The sequence below is a fragment of the Columba livia genome, chromosome 3 (genome assembly GCF_036013475.1).
Source record: "Columba livia isolate bColLiv1 breed racing homer chromosome 3, bColLiv1.pat.W.v2, whole genome shotgun sequence".
Classification (NCBI taxonomy): Eukaryota; Metazoa; Chordata; class Aves; order Columbiformes; family Columbidae; genus Columba; species Columba livia.
Window position 1 is genome coordinate 32,073,220 of NC_088604.1, and position 23,212 is coordinate 32,096,431.

Below are 23,212 nucleotides of genomic sequence, written 5' to 3' on the forward strand. Positions count from 1 at the left end.
ACTTTGTCAATGTTCTTTAGTCTGTTTTTACCTGCTTCTGTAAATGTTGATGGTGTTTTCACTGTGGTGCTTTATAATGTGATAAGTATTTGTTATAGAGCTTGTTCTTGTCTAGGTGTTTATTTTTTTTTCCTGTTTTTTAACAAACTGTTCATAAGGGGGAAAAAAGCAAACCACCAAAACCACAAACTAAACTCAAACTGTTATGTCGGAAGTCTTGGTAACACTTGCTAGTTGATGCATGTAAAAATTGGCTCTGTTTGTAAATTCTGTCTGAAATCATGATGGTCTCCATGGTGCAGGTTTTCCCAACAAGGTATGTTTTGGTTAAAAACACCAGTGCTTTAAATAAATTCTTATTTTGAATGCCACCTATGAATTATAGAAGCACCTTTGATTTTTACTTTTCCGGATAGATGAGGTGATTTTTAAGCGGACATTATAATTTCTGTTGAGATGCACCTTCAAAATTTCCCGTCAAATTTTTTGTGTTAGAGCAAATGACAGGATACAGATGGTTCATGTAAATAATCCATAAATGTGTAAACTCTCATGAAGTTGCACTTAAAACTCCTAAGACTCAGTTACTATAGTGCTAGTGCTTACCTTCTGATAAAGTCTATCCACAGTACTTATAGTGTAATTTGTCTTGTTTGCTTGATACTGGATGTATTCCACTAATACAAGGTTGGAAGTGTGTAATTGTGTTTGGGTAGCATTTCCTATTTATTTGAGTAAGGCAGCATTATAAATTTTAAAATGAAATTTGTGAAATGTTGTTTCAAAACTGTTCCCCCTTACAGACACTTAATTTCTAGAAATTTTGCCAATACATCCATTTGATGGGACAGCTATTAATAGTTTTCAAATGTACTTTGAGGCTTTTTTAAGTAATTTTGCTTCCCATTTTTCAAGTCAGTGGAAAGATTGTCTTTGACTTCAGTGAGTCAGACTTCGTAAAATCTTGTTGTCATTGAAGACAGTAGAATTAAATCATAATCACATGACATACCAGTGAAATGAGGTTTTCGTCTAAATACTGCCATTCCTAATACAGAATTGTAAGCCTTTTGATGTCAGCTGAAGTTCTGCGGAGAAAGACTGATACAATACCTGTTAGCAAACATATTACAGTAAGGCATCTGTAGGATATAGAATCTGTTCTGGGAAAGATTTTGAGCTGAGTGAAAGCAGTGCCTTCTTGTGCTTGGAAGTCCTGCAGGTCATCTGGTCACCAAATCCCAGCGATACAGCCAGTGCTGAAGGCGTTTAGGCTACCCCCAATCCTGATGACTGGTTGCAACCTCCCAGTTCCAGGATCCTGGTTTAAGAGAAGCTCACAGAACATAGGGCTCTTTGCATTGAAGGCCAATACAAAATAACAGCCCGCCTTGTTTGGAGAGAGAGTATCAGTGAGGGAATCAAAGGTGCTTTACCTTTGTTTCTTTGTCTTTAAGTTCACATTCATGCTGATTATTATATTTCCCAAAGCTTTGACATTTGCCCAACACCACTCAGTTCTATAATTTCTGTATATTTAAGCTGTGCTTTCGTCAACTTGACAACAGATGCAGTGGGTGTCAGGGAATGATGGATCAGCAGGGGTAACTAGCTGCTTATCACTGCTTTCAAATTGTATTTTCACAGATTAATTGACTTTGACAGATGTCATCTTACTCTTCATTTGAGTACATTCCAGATTTACTTTACAAATTGGACCAATTTGCATATAGGGTGCAATCAAGAAGATCTATTTCTGATGACATTTCTTAAACATATGACTTATGCATTATAGTTAATTTTAATCATTTAAATTCAGTTTTTGCAACATTGTGTTTATTGGTACTGATTCATAATATAAATTTTAGTAAAGCTTTTGGCAAGATTGTTGTTATTCTGGAATTCGTTCACTTGCCATTTTAGAAAAAGTGATTTGTACCTTGATAAGATGAAGACATGCATTATATGTTATTCCGGTGTTAAGAATCAACAAGTGCTTGGTTAGTATCACGTAGTTTTTAAAGAAGAGCTTTTGGGCTGAATTTGGTAGCTTTATTGCTAGGAGATTTTTTTTTTTTTTAGTATTAGAAATTAGAATTAGAAAGTCTGTCTAAAGCAAAAGACTTTCTAGTAACTGGAGATATCGTAAGTGATGATAAAAACAAGGTGAATGAAAGCTGAGCATTTAATGGTAGATGGGAATTTTGTTCAGGTTGTTCTTTTGGAGAAGTCTGCATATAATTTCAGCACATAACAAAACCGGATAAATAAGCCTTTAAAAAATTAATTCTCATATATTTTCAGTAAAGTAGCTTTTGGCAGTCATGCAAGCATCTGTAAGAATGCTTGTCCAGGAGTCATCCTGAATTCAGCTGTGGAGCAAGTACTCTTCTGGTACCTCCCAGCTCACATACTGTGTAGGTCCAGCCTTCCAGAAATCTTCAGGAAAAATCAGGAAGTATTGAACATGACACTGGTGTTGGCTTTAATACTATATAAATGAACAGATTCGCTGCAAACCACTGCGGTCTCTTGTGCAAGTCAGTAATAAATTACTTTAAATGTTAGATACTGGATTTTATACAAATGTTATTTTGTCACTTTAGGAATAGTGATTTTTAATTTTGGCAGGACTATTATTATATTTCTGTGTGTAGATGTTGCTTACACTCAACAATGATAAATATTTTGAGGAAACAGGGTCTTTTGCACATGAACTCTGAATAGTTTGTCTGTATATAAAACAATATATGAATAGTGCTTGTCTGTATATATAACAATGCCTTATTGATCAGTGATTTGGTGTGACAGTTGGTAGACTAATGATCTTAAGAGAGATTTTATTGTTTCCTCACCATAATGGAGATATAGATGCAAATTTATTACATACCCTAGATCATCGGTGGACTGCAAATTTTGCTGAGTTTTCTCATTAAAAGCTGTTTTATATTTGAAAAAAGTCTTACATTGATATGCCATATCAAGGAAAACATTTATTTTTACCATATATTCCATAAAAAACTGATAATAAACCAACAAGCTGATAATCTTTATGCCAAACTGAAAGCTGTGAACAAGTTGAGTTTCTTAAACAGCTTCAGCAGAAATGAAAATACTACAGAAACTAAGAAATATTCAGAGCTTTATTGGGATTTTTTTTTAAAAAGCTGAGTCGGTTATTATACTTTGCTATTTAATTGTTGTTAATTAGTACTCTAGCAGACTAGCTGGCAATAGAATATGAAATTTTCATCAAAATATGTGAAATTATGAAATTTACTTGTATTTTCAGGTTAATTTCATGATATAATCACAAAATATGCATTTTTCAATCTCCTAAGGGAAGGTGTTCTGTATAGGTTTATGTAATAGTCTAATGAACAATACTGTAGATTAATTCTCAAGAAGGATAATGGCAACTATTCAGCCACAGTGCTGCCATTCAACATGTAGAGTATAAAAGTTGGGGTTTTTTTAATCATTGTGGCTTTCATTCTTAATTTCATCTTAGATTGTTGCTTTATGAGTGAAAATTTTAACATTTCCTTAAAGTGTATGAACTAAATCAACTGAAGGGGAAATGAGAAATAGAATTTTTCTCAGCCGATACTGCCTTAATGCTTTTGGTTTATATATTTTACTGCATGTCTTCACCTTCACTGCATGTGACCATCTCTCTGTTTCTGCTCATTCTGTCCAAATTCACATCCATGTTTCCAAATTTTCTGAAGAACAAGGACGCTGGAGTCTTGCATTCCAGAACAGGACAGTGTAGACCACCTAAGTGCTAAACCTGGAGCAGCACAGAGGTATCCTTATTTACTCAAATCATAGTTCCAAGTAAATGAGGCATTGCTTATAGTATATTCCTCATATGCTCTGCATAATGCTTTCACGTATTTAGTTTTTTTGTTCTCTTTTGATGTGTAAGTACATATATGCATGGATTGTCCATAGGTAATTTATAATCCCCTAGAAAGTGTGTTTAAGAGGTAAATTTAAGTATGACATGAGTGTTCTTATCCCCACTGTGCTGTTTGGCCATGAAGGGATGCCCACCTGTAAATATTAGTGTTAATATTAATACATACCTGCCAATGCCCAGAGTGTCCTCAAGCTGAGCCATGACCACGAGTGCTGTGCTAGGCTGTTCGGCTATACAGAATGCAGTGTCATCTTAGCAAGAAGAAGGAAAGACGAAGGAAATTGTGATTTTAAATGTATTTCTAATGTGTGCTGCTCACAAGGACAGCAGAGAGAGCAGAGAAATAAGTATATTCAGCTCACTAGAGCTATGTATTATTTTGTCCCTTTTCACAGGAAAGCATTTCCTACTCTCAGCTTTTCCACCCTACAAAGAGTGGTCACCGTGTGCTTTTTTTCTCCATTGCATATAATGTCACAGTCTAAGCAACTGACATAAGGAATAAGAGGAAAACAAGCCCCATAACCATCCAAACAGAAAATGAAGAGGGTGGTGTCATTTGAGTGATAATGCTGCTGCATACAGTGGATCTAACTGTAGGCTTTAAGTAAAGCTGCAGTATTTAATATCTGGTTCCCTGTGTATCTGCCTTGTATTTGTCCTGATAAAGAGAAAAAATTAAAAAGTAATAAGAATATACAAAAAATAAACCTGGAGAAAACAGTTTGAGGACAAAGGGGATTTTAATTTTTAATCCAAGGGGATATTTTTGGTAAGAAAATATATTCTTTTAAAACATGGTAAACATCTGGTAATGACCTTTGCTCGTGCAAAAAGAATATTTTGTATTTTGCTGCAGTATTTTCTTTGTTTTGGAGCACACTGAATCACAGTATAGCACTCATCAAATATTGCAGAGGGTACAACTCATGAAAACCCTCTGTGATTAGATATAATTTGATGTTTAGATATCTTCCAGTTCAGACACTGTATTGCTCTTTATAACCACAAAGGTTTAAAAGGAAAAAAATATTTTTTTAAGTATTATTTTTATCTATTTGTTTCACCCACAGTAATTCATTTGTAGGTTAATACATGACATTGATTACATTGTTGCAAGTTCCTATACATGTTTCTTGCACTAGTGTAAGATGCAGGTTAGGATTTCTTAACTTTTCTCATCTATCAGTGAATAATCATTGCTCCCTGGTTTTGACCACTTGTGAAATACTGTCTGCGCTTTTTTGTTCTAAAAAAACCTGATATATAATGATGATTATCAGAGGTTTAAAATTGAAAATCTCAATTACTATGGATAATAATGGAAATTTTGGAACACACAAGGCTTGCAGCGGTCTTTATAGTACATATATAGTCCTGGGTCATAATGGTGTAGCATGCTTTACCTTTGTTCTTGTATCTATTGACTCATATTACGGTTTGTTGTTCTTATTTTCTATCTAAGTAAGTGTGTAGACTATCAGACGTTTTAATGCAATAAGATTTTTGAGAAACCATGTTTTTATTAATACTGTGGCAGCATTATTGAAATCTAATCTGTTGCAGTATTTGTTTTGCTTTTGAAATTTAGATTTAAAAGCATTTTTTTAAGTTTACATCTGAATAGTATTTCCTGGTCCTCTCTGCAGTGATTTTTTTCCTGCCATCTACTCTGCATTTGTTTTTTATGCTGTTGAGAGAGGACTAAAAGGCCTATGAGGAGGAATTGTTTCTAATCAAATACGGACTGTGAAGTGGGAACCAGCTGCACATTCAGTCAGGATTAATGTTACCTCCCCTGTTTTGTTACCTCATAACTTTCACACCATCAGCCTCAATCAAACCTAATCGGGGCCATGTGTCTTAAACCTCAAGTTCACCAGCATGTCCATGCAGATAGTTGTCACTTTTTCATCTGTCAGCCATTTACGTTATTACATTTACAATACATTAATAAATATATAATCCTCATATTTTTGTATTCTTTTTCTTCTCTGTTTGTTTCTTTTCTGACATATCATTTCACAGGCAGTCCAGAAAAGTGGAAAGATATAGCAGCCAGAAACAAACTAGGAAAGGCTCTGCAACTGAAACAGAAAGGTAGGATTGCTGATTGATGAGTAAACATCTCTTATAATCAATCTGATTCCAGTTTTTGCAATACACCTATAATACAACTTTGAAAGCAGAGCATCTTTTATGTTGTCATAATTTACAGTATTATTATTTACTTTGCGTCCATATTATTAGCACTGCTTGCTGTGTTGCATACGTATGGAACTTTTCTGGCATTCTCCATCATTGCAGATAAACTCAATGGTAAAGACTAGCAGTCCATCCATTTTATGAGCACAGATCTGAGACCCATTGCCAGTATCTTGGCCCATGTAAGATGAAATGTGGAAATGTGTAGCGTATTTCATTAGTAAACATAAACTAACATTTTCTGCAATCTACCAGTGATCTTTTTTGCAAAAAATCTCATCTAGCTTACAATAACTTGGATGATGAAAAAATATATTAACAGATTAATAATTCAAAACATCTCTGATCAAATTAATTTCATTTTATCGTATGAAAATCTTAAGTTATGCATTTAAATCCGCATAGAAAAATTTATAATCTATCATTACATAAAGTTAGTATAAACACTGGGACTTCAACCTTTGTATTCTTTGAATTCTCCTTGTGTTATCATTGTAACTTTTGGCTTTCATACTACAGTAATATAGGTTTATGTATTCAAATTATTAAGTAAAAGTGAAAAAGAAAAAGATGCCTACTAAATCAGAAGTACATATAATTAAGTTTTAAACTCTGTGTATTGGCTGAAATAAGAGCAGTGAGGAGGGGTGAGATCCTAACTTTGTCAGAAACAGATTTATGTTCCCTTGATTAGCAGAGGAGCAATGTACATCTCTTTACCATGTGAGGGTTGAAAAACTTCCATGAAAAACAGAGACGCATTTTTACTTTCAATGCAAATGCACAGTATGTAGCAAAATAAATGTAAGAGTTTCAGATGGTAAAAGGGCAGAGCAAAGAGTGAGAGATACTGGCAGACTACAAAAGGAAATCCCACACCACTTGCAATTGGACAAATCAGTGTATCAGTATATGCGTTACCATTTCAAAGCTGATACTTCTGTGGGTGAATGGGGGACATTGTCTTCTACAGATGTTACGATCACTGCATAGGTCAAAAACATGTACCTCAATAAAATCTGTTTACCCTAATTAGTGTTTCACACTAATCTCAATATAGGGAAGGTGTAAATCATAATCTTGAAATACTTAAAATTTCAGATATTGCAGGTGATATAGGAACCAATTTGCAGGGACTATGATTATGAATTGTTATGCTGAACGTATCAGTAGCACATGGGCTCCATCTCAAAGGGTAAGCATTATGAGAAAGGCCTTTTGAGGCTTGGGCAACATGTTTCTCTGCTTTGAAATTACCAGCCTGGACATTTCAAAGCTCCTCATAATTATAAAGTACGATTGAGGATTTATTCATATATATGAGAAAGCATGAGTCTGGAGGCCACTGTGAAATATTGCTGCAGTGTTTATATACAGAATTTGTATTGGATTTAATAGATTGGAAGTTGATACTTTAGTCATTCCTGTGCTGAGACAAATTTGGCATTGATACATTCCCAGGTATTGGTTCTAGTCACTACCTAGTGCTAGTGTTTGGAGTGGAGGGGAGGGTGCTGCTGGCTTGAGGGGGCAGAGGGGTTGTTTTTGTTTTTAAAGCAATATGGAATCACTTTTCACGAGTTATTAGGGGAAAAAAAAAAATCTGTTCTTTTTTTTTCCCCTGAAGTTAAGAGAAGTTACCAGAAGTGTGAGTCCCCATAGTTATAATTTACTTTCCAGAAGAAAAATAGCCAGCTCTGATTTTTATTGATTTTAAGAGCAATAAACCCAGTGCAACAAGAGCATAGGGAAACTTGAATTGTGCTTCTTGTTTTTACACCTCCGTGGGACATGGTGTAGGCTTCTGTTTTCACAAAATGATTCACTGCTATTAGATGTGAGACACAAATGCCTAAATAAGCCTGAGTGCTGTAGTTTATAATTTCATCATAGATATAATGTTGCGCTAGTGCCAGAAAGTTTTCATAACAGGACAAGCAATTAATTTTCTCATCAAATGGCAAATATAACTCAATCCTATTTCTTTCTCATCTCTCCATTTCTGTCTTAGATTTGGGGTTTGTTTTGGAATTTGCAGATCTGATCTGCTATTATTAGCTAAGAAGATTACTGGAATAAGATATCAGCATACCGTCAGCTTTTCTGTAAAGCCTTTCAACATGCTGTATAAGATCATATAGAAGATTAACTTCTCTGTGTTTTGTGACAGCTTAGGAAATGTACATAAAAGGAAAAAGGCAGATCTTTTCAGGATAGTTTACAGAGCCTAAGAATTCTCTTCATTCAATGAGATAAGCCTTCAAGATGGGATTCAGTAAACTCTTGTGAAGGGGTAAAACTGATTACATGAAAATTTTCTGTGCTTGTAGGAATGAGCAAAACTGTGGTAAAAATTGGTTCATCCCAACCCTTAAAAGTTTTCTTTCAGCCCTAACTGATCACCCCAGAAATGCCAGATTTGAGTTTACCTATCATATGTGTTGTGATACATACAGTCTTTACCTGTACTTGCTGTATTCTACACAGGACCCTCTGCCAGGGGTGCACTGGATTGGCGATGCTCTCCTATTCTTAGTTTTTCTTTATAGTTCTACAAGTGGCACCATGTTTTATTCAGTACATGCCACTGAGGCATCAGCCTGAAGAGAAAGGAATTTGAGTTTTCTTGTGTGCAGGCAGAGCTGGAATCTGTAGGACTCCCCTGCAGACCATTTCCAATTGAATTAATAGATTTGCTGCTGGTAGTTTCACCTTCCTGTGTAAGGAACCAGGGGATGAGACACTCTCGTACGTGCTCATTGCAGTTTCATTGCTCACCAGGTATTGTTTCTCCCCTGAATTCCTCTCCTCTCTGTACTTCTTGTCTCACTTATGTCTCATTTCCTCAGTCCTACACTAGCTTTTGTCTCCCATGCTTGTTCCTATTTATCTCATTCACCTGATCAGCCATTTCCAGATTTCTTCCTTTCAGCAACTGATCTTTCTCCTAGGGCAGCAAGTCCTTAATTCCATTCTAGCTTTTCTCCAGTTCCCCTTTAGCTGTATTTATTTTCATTTGCACCTCAAGTAGCGTATTCATCTCACTGTAATACCCCAGCTAATATAAGTCTTAAGCCTAATTTGACTTCATTTTAGTTAAGGAGATCCTCTATCTTTCTCTTGTGGAAAGGGACAGGTCTGTAAAAAGGGTGTTACTGAAAGAGCAGGAAGTAAGTTTCTGAGTCTCAGGTAAATTGTCCATTCTATAAAAGCGGAACAGACTTTCCTAGTGCTTCACTGGGCTCTCAGATAAATTCCAGGGTATTTAGCCTCTAAAATGAGAAAAATCTGAGAACACGATGACTTTGTTAGATGGGAGCATTCATTTATAGTAAAAGCAACAAGCACTTTCTGGCACAGAGTGGGATCCATGGTTACCTTATGGATGTTATGATATTTAAATATCTGATAAAAGAGATACTTAAAAGCTGGTTGCATGCAATCGTTGCAATGCATTACTTTTACTGTCAGTGTGGAGAAACAGGCGTTTTCAAAACTCAGTTCATCTTCATTATCGTAAACATCTTCTAGAATCAGGGCAATCAGCTTCTGCGAGAATGTTACTGTTCTCACCAGGATAAGCCAGGACTTAGGCTAAAGAAGCGTTAGGGTTTAAGAGAGAGAATATAGCAAGGGTAACAGGAGCCTGGTTTTGTTGCATTGTGACTGGACTTCAATATAAGCTGTTGTGGTGAAATGGCTTTGACACGAAACCTGTTCATTATCCTTGGTAGGCTACTGCATTTTACCTAATATATACTGTTTTTAGGATGACTTTTCGTTGTGGTAGTCACATGAACTGGACGGTCTCTTGGCTATGTTGTGTCTTGTGGGAAAGCTGTGCTGGGTGTGTGAAGGAAGACTTCAGAAGACTGCAGAAATTAAAACAAACAAACAAAACTAAAAACCCACAGTGAAATGATGTCACAGTAAATGGAAATTTTTGAAATTACAGCAGATACAGTAGTACTATTTACAAAATGCTGCACTGTTGGGAAACCAAGGGAGCGTAAAAAGGCACAACTTAGAATACTTCGTCACTCTCCAAATGTGAAATGTTTCATGTTATTTTATACTTGCAGTGGATGCAATTACTAAACTACAAATAATTATGCTTTATTATACTAACAAGATTAATCATTTTACCATATTTTTTAATTATAGTTTCATTTGAGTTCCTTGCAGCAGAAAGATACTTAAATAGATTCCTTATTTCCAACTCCTAAGGCAACCAAAGTAATTACATATGTGCTTACAAATTGTCCTTTTTTAGGACACTCATTGAAGTCCAGTTAATATTTTTTAAAACGCCAAAAGGTATGTTTTAGAACAGAAGCGCTTTGTGGTAAAACTGAGTATTCATATCCTACTCTGTCCTAGTACTTATATCACAGGTGTTGTTAGCTTGTGTTTCCTGTGTTTAAGATGCAGCTGGAGTTTTTGACCAACTGTCCGCTAAATGCAGTGCAGTTCAACAGTTCCACAATTAGGGTCACTTGTATCTGCAGTGGTGAGTGTTCTGCAGTTCATCATTTTGAGAACGGATTTGCATTCAGAGTTAATAACTTTGAAATATCAACCCTGGTCCTGCAGCCAGGATTTGCAATGTTCTTTGGTGGAGGGGGGCGCGGGAAGGTGTGCCTGGAGCTAACAACTGAACGGTTTCTTTTTGGCCCTGATGTTTTAGGGGTCTGCTACCATGTCTTTCTAGAAGGGGACTTCCAACCCCACGAACGACTGAACAGCCAGTCATTAGGGGAAAACATCACGCTCGCTCGAGGTCGAGTGAGCACTCTAGTATCAGACCCTTATGCTCTGTGCATCATCTAGCGCCCGGAGGGTCGGCACCGCCTTCTCCACTTCTGACAAGGTTGCTATTATGTGTACAGCACAGCTTTCGTGTTCTGCCTCCCAGGTGTCAGTGTGGTGTTGTACTTTCCTGAGCATACATGGCGCATTCACTCATTCTGGCACTATAGATTATCCTCTCTTCATGGTATTTACACTTCTCCCATATCCTTTTCACCATCGAGGTGGTAATTCTTGCTGTTGAGCCTAAGTAATTATGCAATGTAAGAGCAAAAAAAAAAAAAAATGGCTGTGTTTTGTCCATCCATTGTTGTGTTTTGTTCTGTATCCATATGAAAATTATCAAAGTATTTTGCATAAACACTGTGCAGGAAATCACATGCTTTTCACAGGGCTAGCTCTCATCTTACAGGCTAAGAGAAAGTCAGTTGGTCTACTTAGTGTGAAAGCCAAGAGTATTTTGAACTTGCACAAATGTGTTACTTAAAATTGCAAATTATCTGCTTGCAGCCTTAGTGTAGTAGACAGAATAGTGCTTATCCACTACAGTGAGTGTGATACTGCTGTAACTAGCAAGTGCATTGAATAGTAAGCTCTCCCTCTCAGCAGTCTGCTCCTTCTCATCTTTGTTTTACTTGCTTAGTCTTTCCCCTAGTTATTAGGGGTGGCCCTGCTTATTTTAAATGCAAACTTACCAGAGTTCCAAAGGTGTTTGATGTGTTACACTCAGATGCTGGATCTAGGTATAAGAAATCAAGTAGCCAGGGTGCTCTGAAATAGTGCTAGCTAGAATTCAGCCAAAGGAGTTTAGAATATTTACTTAAGTAAGAATGTTAAAAATCATGTACATTCTCCATGCACACACAGACATGCACCCCCCAGTACTAAGGTTAAAGCTCTTGTTCCTTTTTGAGTTCAGGGAAAAACAACATGTTATCCCATGGGAGTAGATACTTGCTGTCCAATTCTCTTTGCCCTTGTGCTATTATTGCATCAGCACAAAGAGAACATAAAAGTTAATAAAAAAATAGAGGTGTCTTTTTGTGTTGCCCTTGGACCAGTGCAGGAGAACATACTTAAATTGTGAGTTGAAATCACAAATGGTTCTTAGAAAACTGAGTATCATTCAGTGGTTTTAGACTAGTACCTTATTTAAAAACAAACAAAACAAAACAAAAAACCCACACACAAACAAAACCCCAACAAAACAAAGTAAAATAGTTTTCCTTAATTGAAGGTCATTAGAGGCATTAAATGGGAGGCCTTATCAGTTTTTACACAGTATCCAGACCTGGGTATGTGCATATGGCATACACCAAATGCCAACTTTTTCGATCTCATCTTCAATATATGAAACTTAATACATGTTTAATATTCAGAATATCAAAAATTCTCTTCCTTTGGGTTATTTTGTTTTTATTTTCATTTCATTTGCAGAATACATCAACAAGGAAGTCCCACACAGTCTCCTCCTGCAGACACATCCTTCAGCAGTCGCAGGGGAAGACAGCTACCGCAAGTTCCAGTAAGAAGTGGCAGTATAGAGCAAGGTATCAAATAATGAGCTTACGATAGCTCAAACTTTTTGATTTCTTACATTTTTGTACTTAAAGTCTACTTTTATAACTATATGTTCAATGCTATAATTCTACCAATAAAGCAATAAGAAGAGAATGAAAGCATATTTGTACTCTGGGAAATCCAGTGGAGTTGACTGGTGGATTATCACACATGGTTTAATTGCCTTAATTTTTTAGTACCCTTTTAAGTTTGTCTACTTTAGAATTTCTATTAGAGTTGTGGTAGTTTCCAACATACATCTAGTTTGTATTCTGGTGAAGAAATCAGGGGCAAGTATTCTGACAGTCTTAGTAATTTTTTATTTTGTGGTTTATATTAATTGTTGTGCACTGTTAACATAGATCAATAATAAATATCACAAATAGTTTTTACCTCAAAAGTTCGTAGTTCATAGATTAAAAAATTGAAAAATTCACCATGGGAAATGTGAAAGCACAGGTCAGGAGCTCTTTCTTTCTTAAGAATTAACTGAGCAGGCAATGAGTGCTGATCTTCTCTGAAAAAGTCAATGAAGACTTAGTGGTTGTGGAAGATGTCTTTTACATACTAATATCAAACAAGTATGAATATTGTTTCCTTTTCTAGCAACATACAGCACACAGAGTATGAGTTATTATGGTAAAATGAAATGGCACAATTTACAATATTTGCACATTCAGGTTTTCTTCTGTGTTTAAAAAGTCTGTTTTTTCGTTGACTACAAGCAACAACTTAGATTACCATGTACTGCAAAGTTTTCTTCTACATGGAAATTGAAGAGATGCTTCTAAGAATGAAATATATTGTAGTGCTTTATAGAACTGTTGGCAGACTGCTTTCTTTTATCAATAATGTTGCTGACTATGACCTTATCACTATAAATAAGCATAATTTGTCTGTTTGGGTTTTTTTGTTTGGTGACTTACATTAACGTGCAATCAGCTTACGTTAATTTTATGGCTTTGAGCTGTGATGGCATACTACACCTTCGGTTAACGCATAGAAAATGTATTCTTGTTTTATGCATGTGTTTATGTGAATGATTAATATACTAATACAAGTGAGTTTTATTCATTTTCAACTTTACATTCGAGTCCTCTCATTTAGTTTTGTAGTGAATCTAGGACTGTCTGGATTATAAACTGGTTACAAACTACATTTACAGTTTCTATTTCTGCATATTAATAAGTTGGAAGCTTTTTAGGCAAATGTAAAAAGTAATTAATTTAAACTTTCTTTCATGTTTTTTTTCTGCAATTTCGGAATTTGGTACAATATATAAACATGAATCAGCTTTTAATTTAAAGCTGGCTTTCCTTTGGATATTCATCTATCATCTTTCTGCTGTTCTTGATAACTGGTGTGCTGAGAATAAAATACTAGTTACGTTTTGTTGAAGATGTACAAAATGAATGTAAAACCATGAAAATAAGTAGAGATGCAATGTATACAGAAGAGGAAAGAGAAAACGAAAGTTTGGCAGAAGGCTAAAGCTGCTCTAGGTTTAGAAAGTTGTTCATACTGTGAACATCTGTAAAGTAACGTGATATCAGTGAACTCCCATCAATGCTCATGGTTCATACCCCTGCGTCTTACATATAAAATGTACAAATACGATGTGGTATACTGTTTATTTCATTGTTATATATCATACTGCCTATGTCAATATGGCCGTGTTACAGCACATGGAAGTGAAGGCTAAAGAGATTTTCTTCTCTACATAGTACTTTGGTTTTGTCTAAGTGACTGGCTTGTCTATTTGAAGGGGAGTTTTTGTCATTTTACCCATGTTTAACACTTTGTTCAAGCTGAGAATGTATTTGCAGAGAACTACTAAATTGAAGAGATTTTATGAAATATTTTTAAATGGTTTTGTCAGTATCTTCTGTAATAAACATGATAGTATGTATAAACTTAATACTACTCCGAGAAATTAAATTCAGTGAGGCTACAAGACCATAGTATTTGCTCTGATTTACAGTATCAAATTTTAATATCACTTTCACCTCTTTAATTGCTTGCAAATGACTATCTGGGTCAAATGAAGTGACTAGAAGTGATCTAACCCTAATGTAGGATTGATTCTGAAGCACACAGAGGTCTGTAAAAGGTTTCCATTAACTGTACTTGGAACTGAATTGTGTCCTTAATGACTTAATTTCACAGTCACCATGGATATAGATGATGTCAAAGTCTAGTGCAATATACAAATGTTATAGGGAGCATTTCAAAATCCTTTGCATTTTCTTCATTTATAAATAAAGCTACTTCTTGGTGGTCAGTAATGACATCCTGCATTTCAAGGAAATACAGTATGATATATCATAAGGTGTCATTTTTATAGCAATGTACTTCTTTACACTCTATACAAATTCTGTTATGTCAAGAGGGTTGAATACACATCTAAATGTAAACATCTGTGAATCTGTGTCTGGTTTACAAATCACACTAATTGCTGTAAAAAGATGGAATGTCTGTATATCAAGAATGGGTTTTTTATTTGCTGTTTGTGTATTCGAGAGGCATAGAAGAATCCGGTAAAGTAATTTTATGACTCTCTGAAGTTCTTATTACGGAAGGCATGAGAGTTAATGAGGGAACAGGAAACTGGTAGTGGTTTTGATCTTGAGAAACAGAATGATATTTTAACTCTTAATCCTAGATGAGATTTTTACTCTCAGTCTTTAGCTCTCAATTGCAAATGATTTTATCTGCTAATAAGGCTTCTTCTAGGACTGACATTGCATCTTGGACATTTCATTTTGTCATTGTCAAGTTTAGAACTAAAAAGATAGTTGTTTCCTTGTGTCTACCAGATGATACTGCCTTAGTTACTGCTCTGGTCAACAGTTTGAGAATCAATAAAAGACAACTTGTGAGAAAATAAGGTAGTTTTGAAAGGTCCTTATTAGTAGACACACTTTATTTTAAAAAAATCTCATAGAAGTAATTCTTACAGAGAAGACCAAGGTAGCGGTCCCTGTTCCATTAGAAAAATGGGGTTGGTACAACAGATGAGGAACACAGACAGTAATCTTAAATGTAGAGGAAAAAGTCCAATTTAAGGACTAAAACCTCAAAACAGCATACTTATGCACACTAGCAAAAAAAAAAAAAAAAAAAAAAAAGTGTTTTTAAAAACAGGCTTCTTGCTGATTGTGTTCTAAAGGGGATAGCAACTTTGCCTAGTTTTGGAGTGGGGGAAGGAGGTAGTTATTTCCACTTGGAATGCTTCTAACTAAATAATATTTTTAGCAACTACAGTACATGCAGACTTTTTAAAGTGGTTACAGTTAAGATTATAGGCTTCTATAACTTTTAGGCAATGTGGTTTTATTTTCATCCCAGTGATATTCAAAGAAGACATGGCTGTATTTCTTTCAGCTGTATTTCTTTCCTTTGCTGCCCCATCAGCAGGATTTCCTAGAGTGCGAGACACACTGGGATGTTACTGGAACTAAAGGTCTTGAGATGAGTATTGAAAGTTATTCTGGTATAGGTGTGTCTGTGTGTGTTTTCAAACAGTCGTGATTTAGTAGCCATTGCTCTAACTTACGCTACTTAAGAAGTGTTTTTTTATTTCTTTGTTTAAACTGATAATTTTAGAACCTATGAATGTGAAGGTGTTTGGGCTCAGTGGCTAATGTAGTGGAATTGTAAGCCATGGTAAGAACAATACTGTGTTCTCAATACGTCATCCTGTGCCAAGCTCTAAGAGATTTGCATCAGTGTTTTTTTTATTTGCATCGTGTTTGAATGGATCTGTGCAAATCATTAAGAGGGGTGGGGGTCCTGCGTTGACTTTGTTTTTCAGCTGTTTCTATAACAATTTTGTTATGTAGTTAAATGGATTTTAAATGATACTTTGTATAAAGCATATTTCTGTGATTGTTACTCAATACTTCCTCTGTCATTGCGACTATCAAACATCACAGGAATTCTTGCCTAAATAGAATTTGAGGTTGGGTCTCTATGCTTTTGTATAATGGTTAATCATTGTATTGATGAAGGAAATGAATACAGTCTGAAGATCCATAGCACTTTTCTACACTCCTTCTTAGCTGCAGTAGGTAACATTAGGGATAATATTGGGAAATCTAGAAAGTGAATAAGAAAAATTATATTATGCGTTATTGAAATTTATGAGCCAGCAAGATAAATGTGCAATGGTTGGTTGTAGTATAGAAACGATCTTTAAGAGCTAATTCTTGCAAAACACGTCTTTCTCCCTGTATCTGCTTCAATTTGGCTGTTCACAGCATGGTTTCTTTTTCGTAGCCTCAAAAATTTGGTTTCATGTTTCAGAAGCCCTATCATGAGAGTAATGTTTGTGATAATCAGCAGCCTATTAACATGTAAAGAGCATCCGTAAATGTAACTGAACTGGTGTTGTTGTGCGTGTTTCCGGTGGCATCTGTTTCTGGCAATAGTCCTTATGCAGTGACCTTTGGAAAAGCGAAAGGGTGACCAGCATTAAGTACCACTGTATCTCAGCTGGGGTCAGAAAAAGCTGCGTAAGCTTTGGACGCAGCTTGTGTGCCAGGTCAAGTGTGTGTGCGTGTGTGTGCTGCTGTTTCATGAGGGAAAGCTACACTGAAGGCTCTGCTCATACTGAGGGGGGATTACTTGTATAAAGTTCATGTGTGTAGTATATGTACAAGTATTTAATGGTAGTCAAAACATGGAGGAATTAAGTGTTTTGATCTACAGTGTTTTAAACAAAGAGAAATCAGAATTTCATACAGAAAAATCAGTATGTTGTCAAATAATACATCTGAGTTGCAAATATACTTTTATATTTTATGAACTTAAGATCCTGAAAAATATGAATAGCTAGTGAAAACTGTTCTTTGTGTATGTACTTGATCATTGAAATGTCATTGCAGTGAGAGCATGGCTTGAGTTATGCTAAAAGATCAAACCCTTTCAGTTAAAACTTTTTTTCAGATCCATCAGTATAAAACGTGAGTGGCAATGAAAAACAATAAGTCATTTCAATTTTAGATATTAGTCTTTTAGTGTTGTTTGTTTTGTCTTCATATTTCTGGCTTTATTTTGAAATTATTAGGTGGCACTGCATATTTTGAGACAGCTTGTGGAATCTTTAATCACACTGGAGAGTATTTTTTCTCAGCATTACTAACTCTTGCAAATGAATTCAAGCCTCACCATCTTTTATGTTTTCCTTAAAGTCCAATTTTCAATAGTCCAGTGGTTATTGAGTGTTGTAGATTTCGGTTAATAGAAAATAAATTTGTAACACTCATTATTGCAGAAAAGGCTTCAGAATCTAAAACAGAACTACATTATTCAGGACAGAGAGAGATGCTTAAAGCAATTTTAAGAATTTTATGTCATTCATAAATTTGAGTATGACAATACTGCTCGAGCAGAATATTTAAAGAGTCCACAATCTGCATCTCAGTAACTTCATTGTTCCTGTTAATTTTAAAGAAAAAGTCATAGGCTTTATTATTTGTCATGGTTTGTCATTTTAATTTTCTACATTACTTCTACATATGCTGGAATACTGCCTACTGTACATGCCATTGTCACATGTAACACATTTCTTTATCTAACTTTAAATTTGCTGATTTCTTTTTCTGTTTCCATCATTCCGTGCATTTAATTCATTGAAGAGCAAGAGACTTTTAACTCTTCCACAAAAGGTAAATATTTATGTAATTTTTTACAAATGTTTGACAACTGTTAATACTGACTTTTCCTTCAATATATTCCATGTCAGTATATAGTATTTAGATAACAGTGCTTAACAGGCAAGAAGGTTGTTTCTCAAACATTCATATGCTATCTGATGCACCTGTTTAGAATCTTAAAATGGTTTCTCTTGCGATTTCTAATTTTCCTATCGAAATGCAATATAATGGATTTAAGAGGAGTAGTCATAGTATTTTGCCCGACTCAGAAGCGGCTCAGTTGAGTTAAAGTTCACTCAAAGACTTAAGATTTTACCTAAGCTGCTCTTGAGCTCTGCACAATGTCTACTTCTAATGATGCAGCCGTGGCTCTTGGCATCTGTGAAGGCTGTTTCGTTGGTCTGGGCTTAGGAATAGTTGAAGGTGATGATGGCCAAAAACTATCCTTTGTATGCAGACAGATGCTGCAGAATGAGCTGGTTCATTTGCATGACAAGCCCTTGACACTCAGAAAATTGGTCACATTGTAGGGCACATTTCTGGGGCAGACGTACAGCCCTCGCCTGCTATGAATTTGACCTCCTGTGAATTTTCCATGTCTGTGCTGATACCAGTGAATCAGTGAGTTCAAACAATAGATATCTAAGGCTGTCCTGCAAAGTAAAAAGTGTAGTCTGTCATGTCCCTATCACAACAACAATGTAGAGAAGTCCTATTTTTTTTTTTTCATTTTCCTGAAAGTAGAAACTATCTCAAAATCAGAAACAAACTGGGAGAGAAGAAATGAAAAAAATAATCCCTTTAATGTTAACAGAAAATACTGTGCTGCATAAACATTAACAGCACAGATTAACCTTTTCTGACCCCTAGTGCTGAGTCATGCAGATCTTGGGACATTCTGGTCTGCATACATGCTTTGGTGGGTCAAAGACAAGTTGTGAGTTCAACTTGAATCAGAATACCTCCTCCAACATCTTTACATTCTGAAAGGGTGAATCCCACTTATGCATTCATACTTGCTTAGGTAAAAATACAGTACCTGTTCCCCTAGCTCTGAACTCTAACACCTACGCCAATACTCAGGAGTATGTTTTAATGACAATGGTAAAAAAAAAAAAGGTGAAAAGAAATAGTGTTTCACATAGGTATTAGTAATTAGAAGTTATTTTGCAGTGTTAAGAATGTACTATGAAATATCTTAAGAAAGTGCTAAGAATTTCACAAATTTTTTCTGTCATTTTTGCCTTATTCAGTATTTATATTCCTTTCAAACAGAATAATACAAATCAATCATGCCAGTTTTTTGTTTATTCCTCCTTCAAGTTTACAAACCTTGCCCTGTGATTTGGACTGCAGTGGATATTTCTCTGAAACAATTGACTTTATGCAGACAAACTAGACCAAGCCTGTAACAGGTTTGTAGAAGAGCTTGTTTCCACAAGATATGGAGGGATCTGGTTCAAGATTTTGGAGTGTGTAGAACGTGGTGGCATCTCTATGTGCACAGATTCCTCTGGCTCAGAGGAGCTGGATTCAGATGCAGCCCAGGGGCAGAAAAAAAAAGTTGGGCAAAAGAAGCAAGAAGAAGTGGAGTGCTGTCAGTTCTGGGACATCATGAAAAGCTTAAGTTGGGCTGAATTACACTAGTAGCCCACTGACATTTCTGACTTTCCCCAGAAGAAATAAGAATAAGAGATAAAAAGAATAGACAGTGGGTGAATGGGAGAAGAGAATTTGAGGATTACCTTACTGCAGGGATGCTTTGTGTGTGCGTATTGCAAAACTCATCCTGAAGGCTGAACAGAAGTAACCTGTTACTTCTGTTATTTCTGAAATGCTTCATCCTGGTCCAACACTGGTGTGAGTCCTCTCCCCCGTGCCACACAGCCATCTCTACCACAGGTCCTCCCCTGCCCTCTCGCTTCCCTTGCCCACTGCGCTGGGGATTCTCCCATCCAAATCTCACCACTGTTTTATTCCCTTGCCTTTGTTCTGGATGTTGGTTTTGCCAAGTTTCTTCTCCAGCTTCCACTTCTCACTTCCTCAAACCAAATACTGTTTTTTTCCCCCACTTCCCATCCACAGAACATCTATAGAATGCAGACAGATGAAACTCCTGGATTTTGCTGTGTAGAAAGGCTAAGTGTAAATCCCTCTAGACTGTATTATAGCAGTAGCTGTCATTGTTCAACTTTTCTTCTTAGTATGAAGAGAATGAGAATAGGTCAGATCTCTGTTGGCTTCTGGGATGAATGCAGGGCAACCCTGTTGCCCTGCCAGAACCTGTTGTTTGTGCCCCAGAAACAATATTACTATGAAATAATTTTCATGAGATAAATCTTCACTTCAGTTTACTTTTCAGTAGCTTACTTGTGTAAGCAAATCTTTCTCTCGGTTTAGACTTTTAGACTTTATCCTTAAAGTCTGCATCATAAGGATGTGTGATATCTGCTGGTAAGGGAAATCTTGGTGCCAATTTCTTCTTGATACATAGCTTAATCCAACATCTAATAGTGTGGGTAAGACTTGGAGGATTTCCAAACCGTACTGTTTGTCTACATCTCCTTTCTGTCTTGACCAACTTGAACAGAAATATGAAATGCCTCAAGAGCAAATTCTGTATTTATTGAAGACTTCACCTTTACAGAAAATGGTATAGCCTGTACTAAGATATCCATAGGTTTTCTATAATCTAGGAAAAAACTGATGTGGCTACCAGTTTCAGTCACAGACCAGGTGATGTCACCAGTCATTCTGGCAGTAAAGCCATACTTGGCTTGGGTAAGAATATCCTTTTAGTAAGGTATTTTCACTTAATGATTGCAAGCAATGGGAAATTGTTCTTGTGCTTAACCACCTGACTTCTTAAATAGATGTCTTATTACTTATCTGACTTTACCTAACTTCATAACCACAGGCCGTTATTGGATCTGTATCTGCTAAACTGAAGAGACTTTTATTGAGAGTAATCTTCTCACATGTAAATAATTATGGACCCCACTCAAACCACATACCTTCTTACTTTTTAGTAATTTCCTAAATCTGTTTCTGCAAGACTGTGTCCTGGAGTTCATGTAGTTCTCATGACTTCTCTCTGAATCTGTTTCACCAACAGTATGCTTGGAATGATAATCTTCCTAATATATCAGAATACATTTACCTTTGATAAACTGGATATCTTCCAGTTTCCATGTTTATTTTTGATGTCCTAAAACTCCTTGTCTGTATGGCATTTAAGAATTTCTCGTTCTTTTTGTAAACACAAAGGCTTATGTTAACATACCCTGCCAAAATTTCCCTTCTCCTTTCTTGCTTTATTATTTGCTAGATAGCAATAAGTCTCCGTTTCAGAGATAGTGATGTTTTGCTGGAGATACATGTGTAGCATGTACAGCAGTTCAATTTTGGATATAAGGTGTTTTTTCTTGGAATTTGGTGGTGGTCACACTGCTACACAGGAGGTACTTTCAGTGCTAAAACAATTCTAATCCCTTTTTTTTTCAAATGTTTGAGAGGGTTCTTATTAGATGTGACTTATTGTCAAGATTCACAGCTTTCCAAAGTCTACAGAATGCAGAGTCTCTTTGGTGATTATTGTAATGTGAAAGAGGTAGATACCTAAAAAGTTAAGCTTAGAAATTAAAAACTGGAGCTAAAAAGGCATCTATAGCATTTTTACTATTCCTTGCTAGGTCAGTATTGCTGTCTGGGTTACAATTCTTATTTAAATAAGCCCACATGATTCCTACATTGTGCTACCCGCTTCATATATAGGTGTTTATAGCATTATGCCATTTAAGAAATTTTGCAAGTAATATATATTTTAGGCCTCTTTTCAAACCTTAAATAGGGGACTTAAAACCTTCAAATTACTTCAGTTTTGCACAGGTCACTACTGTTAGTGCAGCTTTTGTGGCTTTCACTGATTTTTCTTAGTATTGGTCTGTTGTTGATGCTAATGCAGGCTGAATTTATTTTGAAGTCACATTTCTTGCATTGTTAGATTCCCATTCTGTGGGTAGTAGAAACATGCCATGTGGTACATTCTGTCTATCTACTAACGTATTTAAAAAAAACAACACACAAAACCAATCAAACAAAAAACCCTACACAAACCAAAACTGCTTTATCTCCCCTACTATATTTGATACATTAATATAGTATATTGCTTATGGTTCTCTCATTCTGTATACAATGGAAAAGGCAGCATATATTCTGAACAGTGAGGATTCTAGTCAGGTCTAACTTCTCTATCAATTAAACAGTAGATTGGAGTTGAAATGTGTCCCTACTAGTTTTCTGAGGATAGAAATAAAGATCAAGGCTGTCAAGAAGTTAATGCCATCAGAAATAACTCTATAAACCTTACCATAACACTGCTATATTAAAAGGAGTATGATTAGTACATAAATTCTAAGTGAACAGATAATGTCTTAGAAAAACTGAGAAATTGCCCTCTCCCTTAAAGAAAAACAAGTGTTAGCCTGTCCTGATTTTCTTTGGGGGTAGGTTGCAGGCTGAAAATTAGATCTGTATCTATTTTCTTTCCACAACTTTACTTTGATGGAAACACGTACCAAGAACTGCCTTTAATGTTAATCAAAGCTTCTGTCACAAGAAATACTAGCAAGTCTTAATTACTTTGAGTTAAGAAAACCCCTCTTCCATTATCTGCAAATGTTATTTTTTTTTCACTAACAGTATGATCACCTCTTCAAAGACTGGAAATTCAGATGTTTAGTTGTACTTCCAACATGTAGCATATTTAGAATCCCATAAGATCCATTTTGAATTACAATCCAGGTTACACAGTCTTCATAAGAATGCTTCTTGAATGACATGTGAGGAAGAGACCCAGGAGGAGCTGATGGACATGCTAGCCTATGGGATAGGAGATGGTCTTCATCTTGGTAGAGCACATCTTCTTTTGAATGCAGTTCACAGGGGAAGCCAAATGGGACTTAGCAGTGAGTTGAACTTTTGTTTGACAGAAGACCATTCAGAACTACACTGGGCTATTGATTCTTGGTAGCTTGGTGTGGTGGGTTGATCCAAG

General features: G+C 35.9%; 1 protein-coding gene across 50 annotated transcripts in view; it reads left to right on the top strand.

Annotated features, from left to right (window-relative positions):
• The window catches only part of RIMS1 (regulating synaptic membrane exocytosis 1), a 314,448-nt gene that overhangs the window by 213,504 nt on the left and 77,732 nt on the right, over positions 1-23,212 (top strand). For 25 of the 50 annotated variants that reach the window (XM_065056281.1, XM_065056252.1, XM_065056259.1 and 22 more), the window contains 5 exons: positions 3,732-3,809; positions 5,954-6,025; positions 10,818-11,000; positions 12,377-12,489; positions 18,139-18,168. In XM_065056281.1, coding sequence (XP_064912353.1) covers positions 3,732-3,809; positions 5,954-6,025; positions 10,818-11,000; positions 12,377-12,489; positions 18,139-18,168 — 476 coding nt within the window. The remainder of the gene's footprint in view (positions 1-3,731; positions 3,810-5,953; positions 6,026-10,817; positions 11,001-12,376; positions 12,490-18,138; positions 18,169-23,212) is intronic. The other 25 variants (XM_065056262.1, XM_065056267.1, XM_065056287.1 and 22 more) reach the window with 9 other exon arrangements.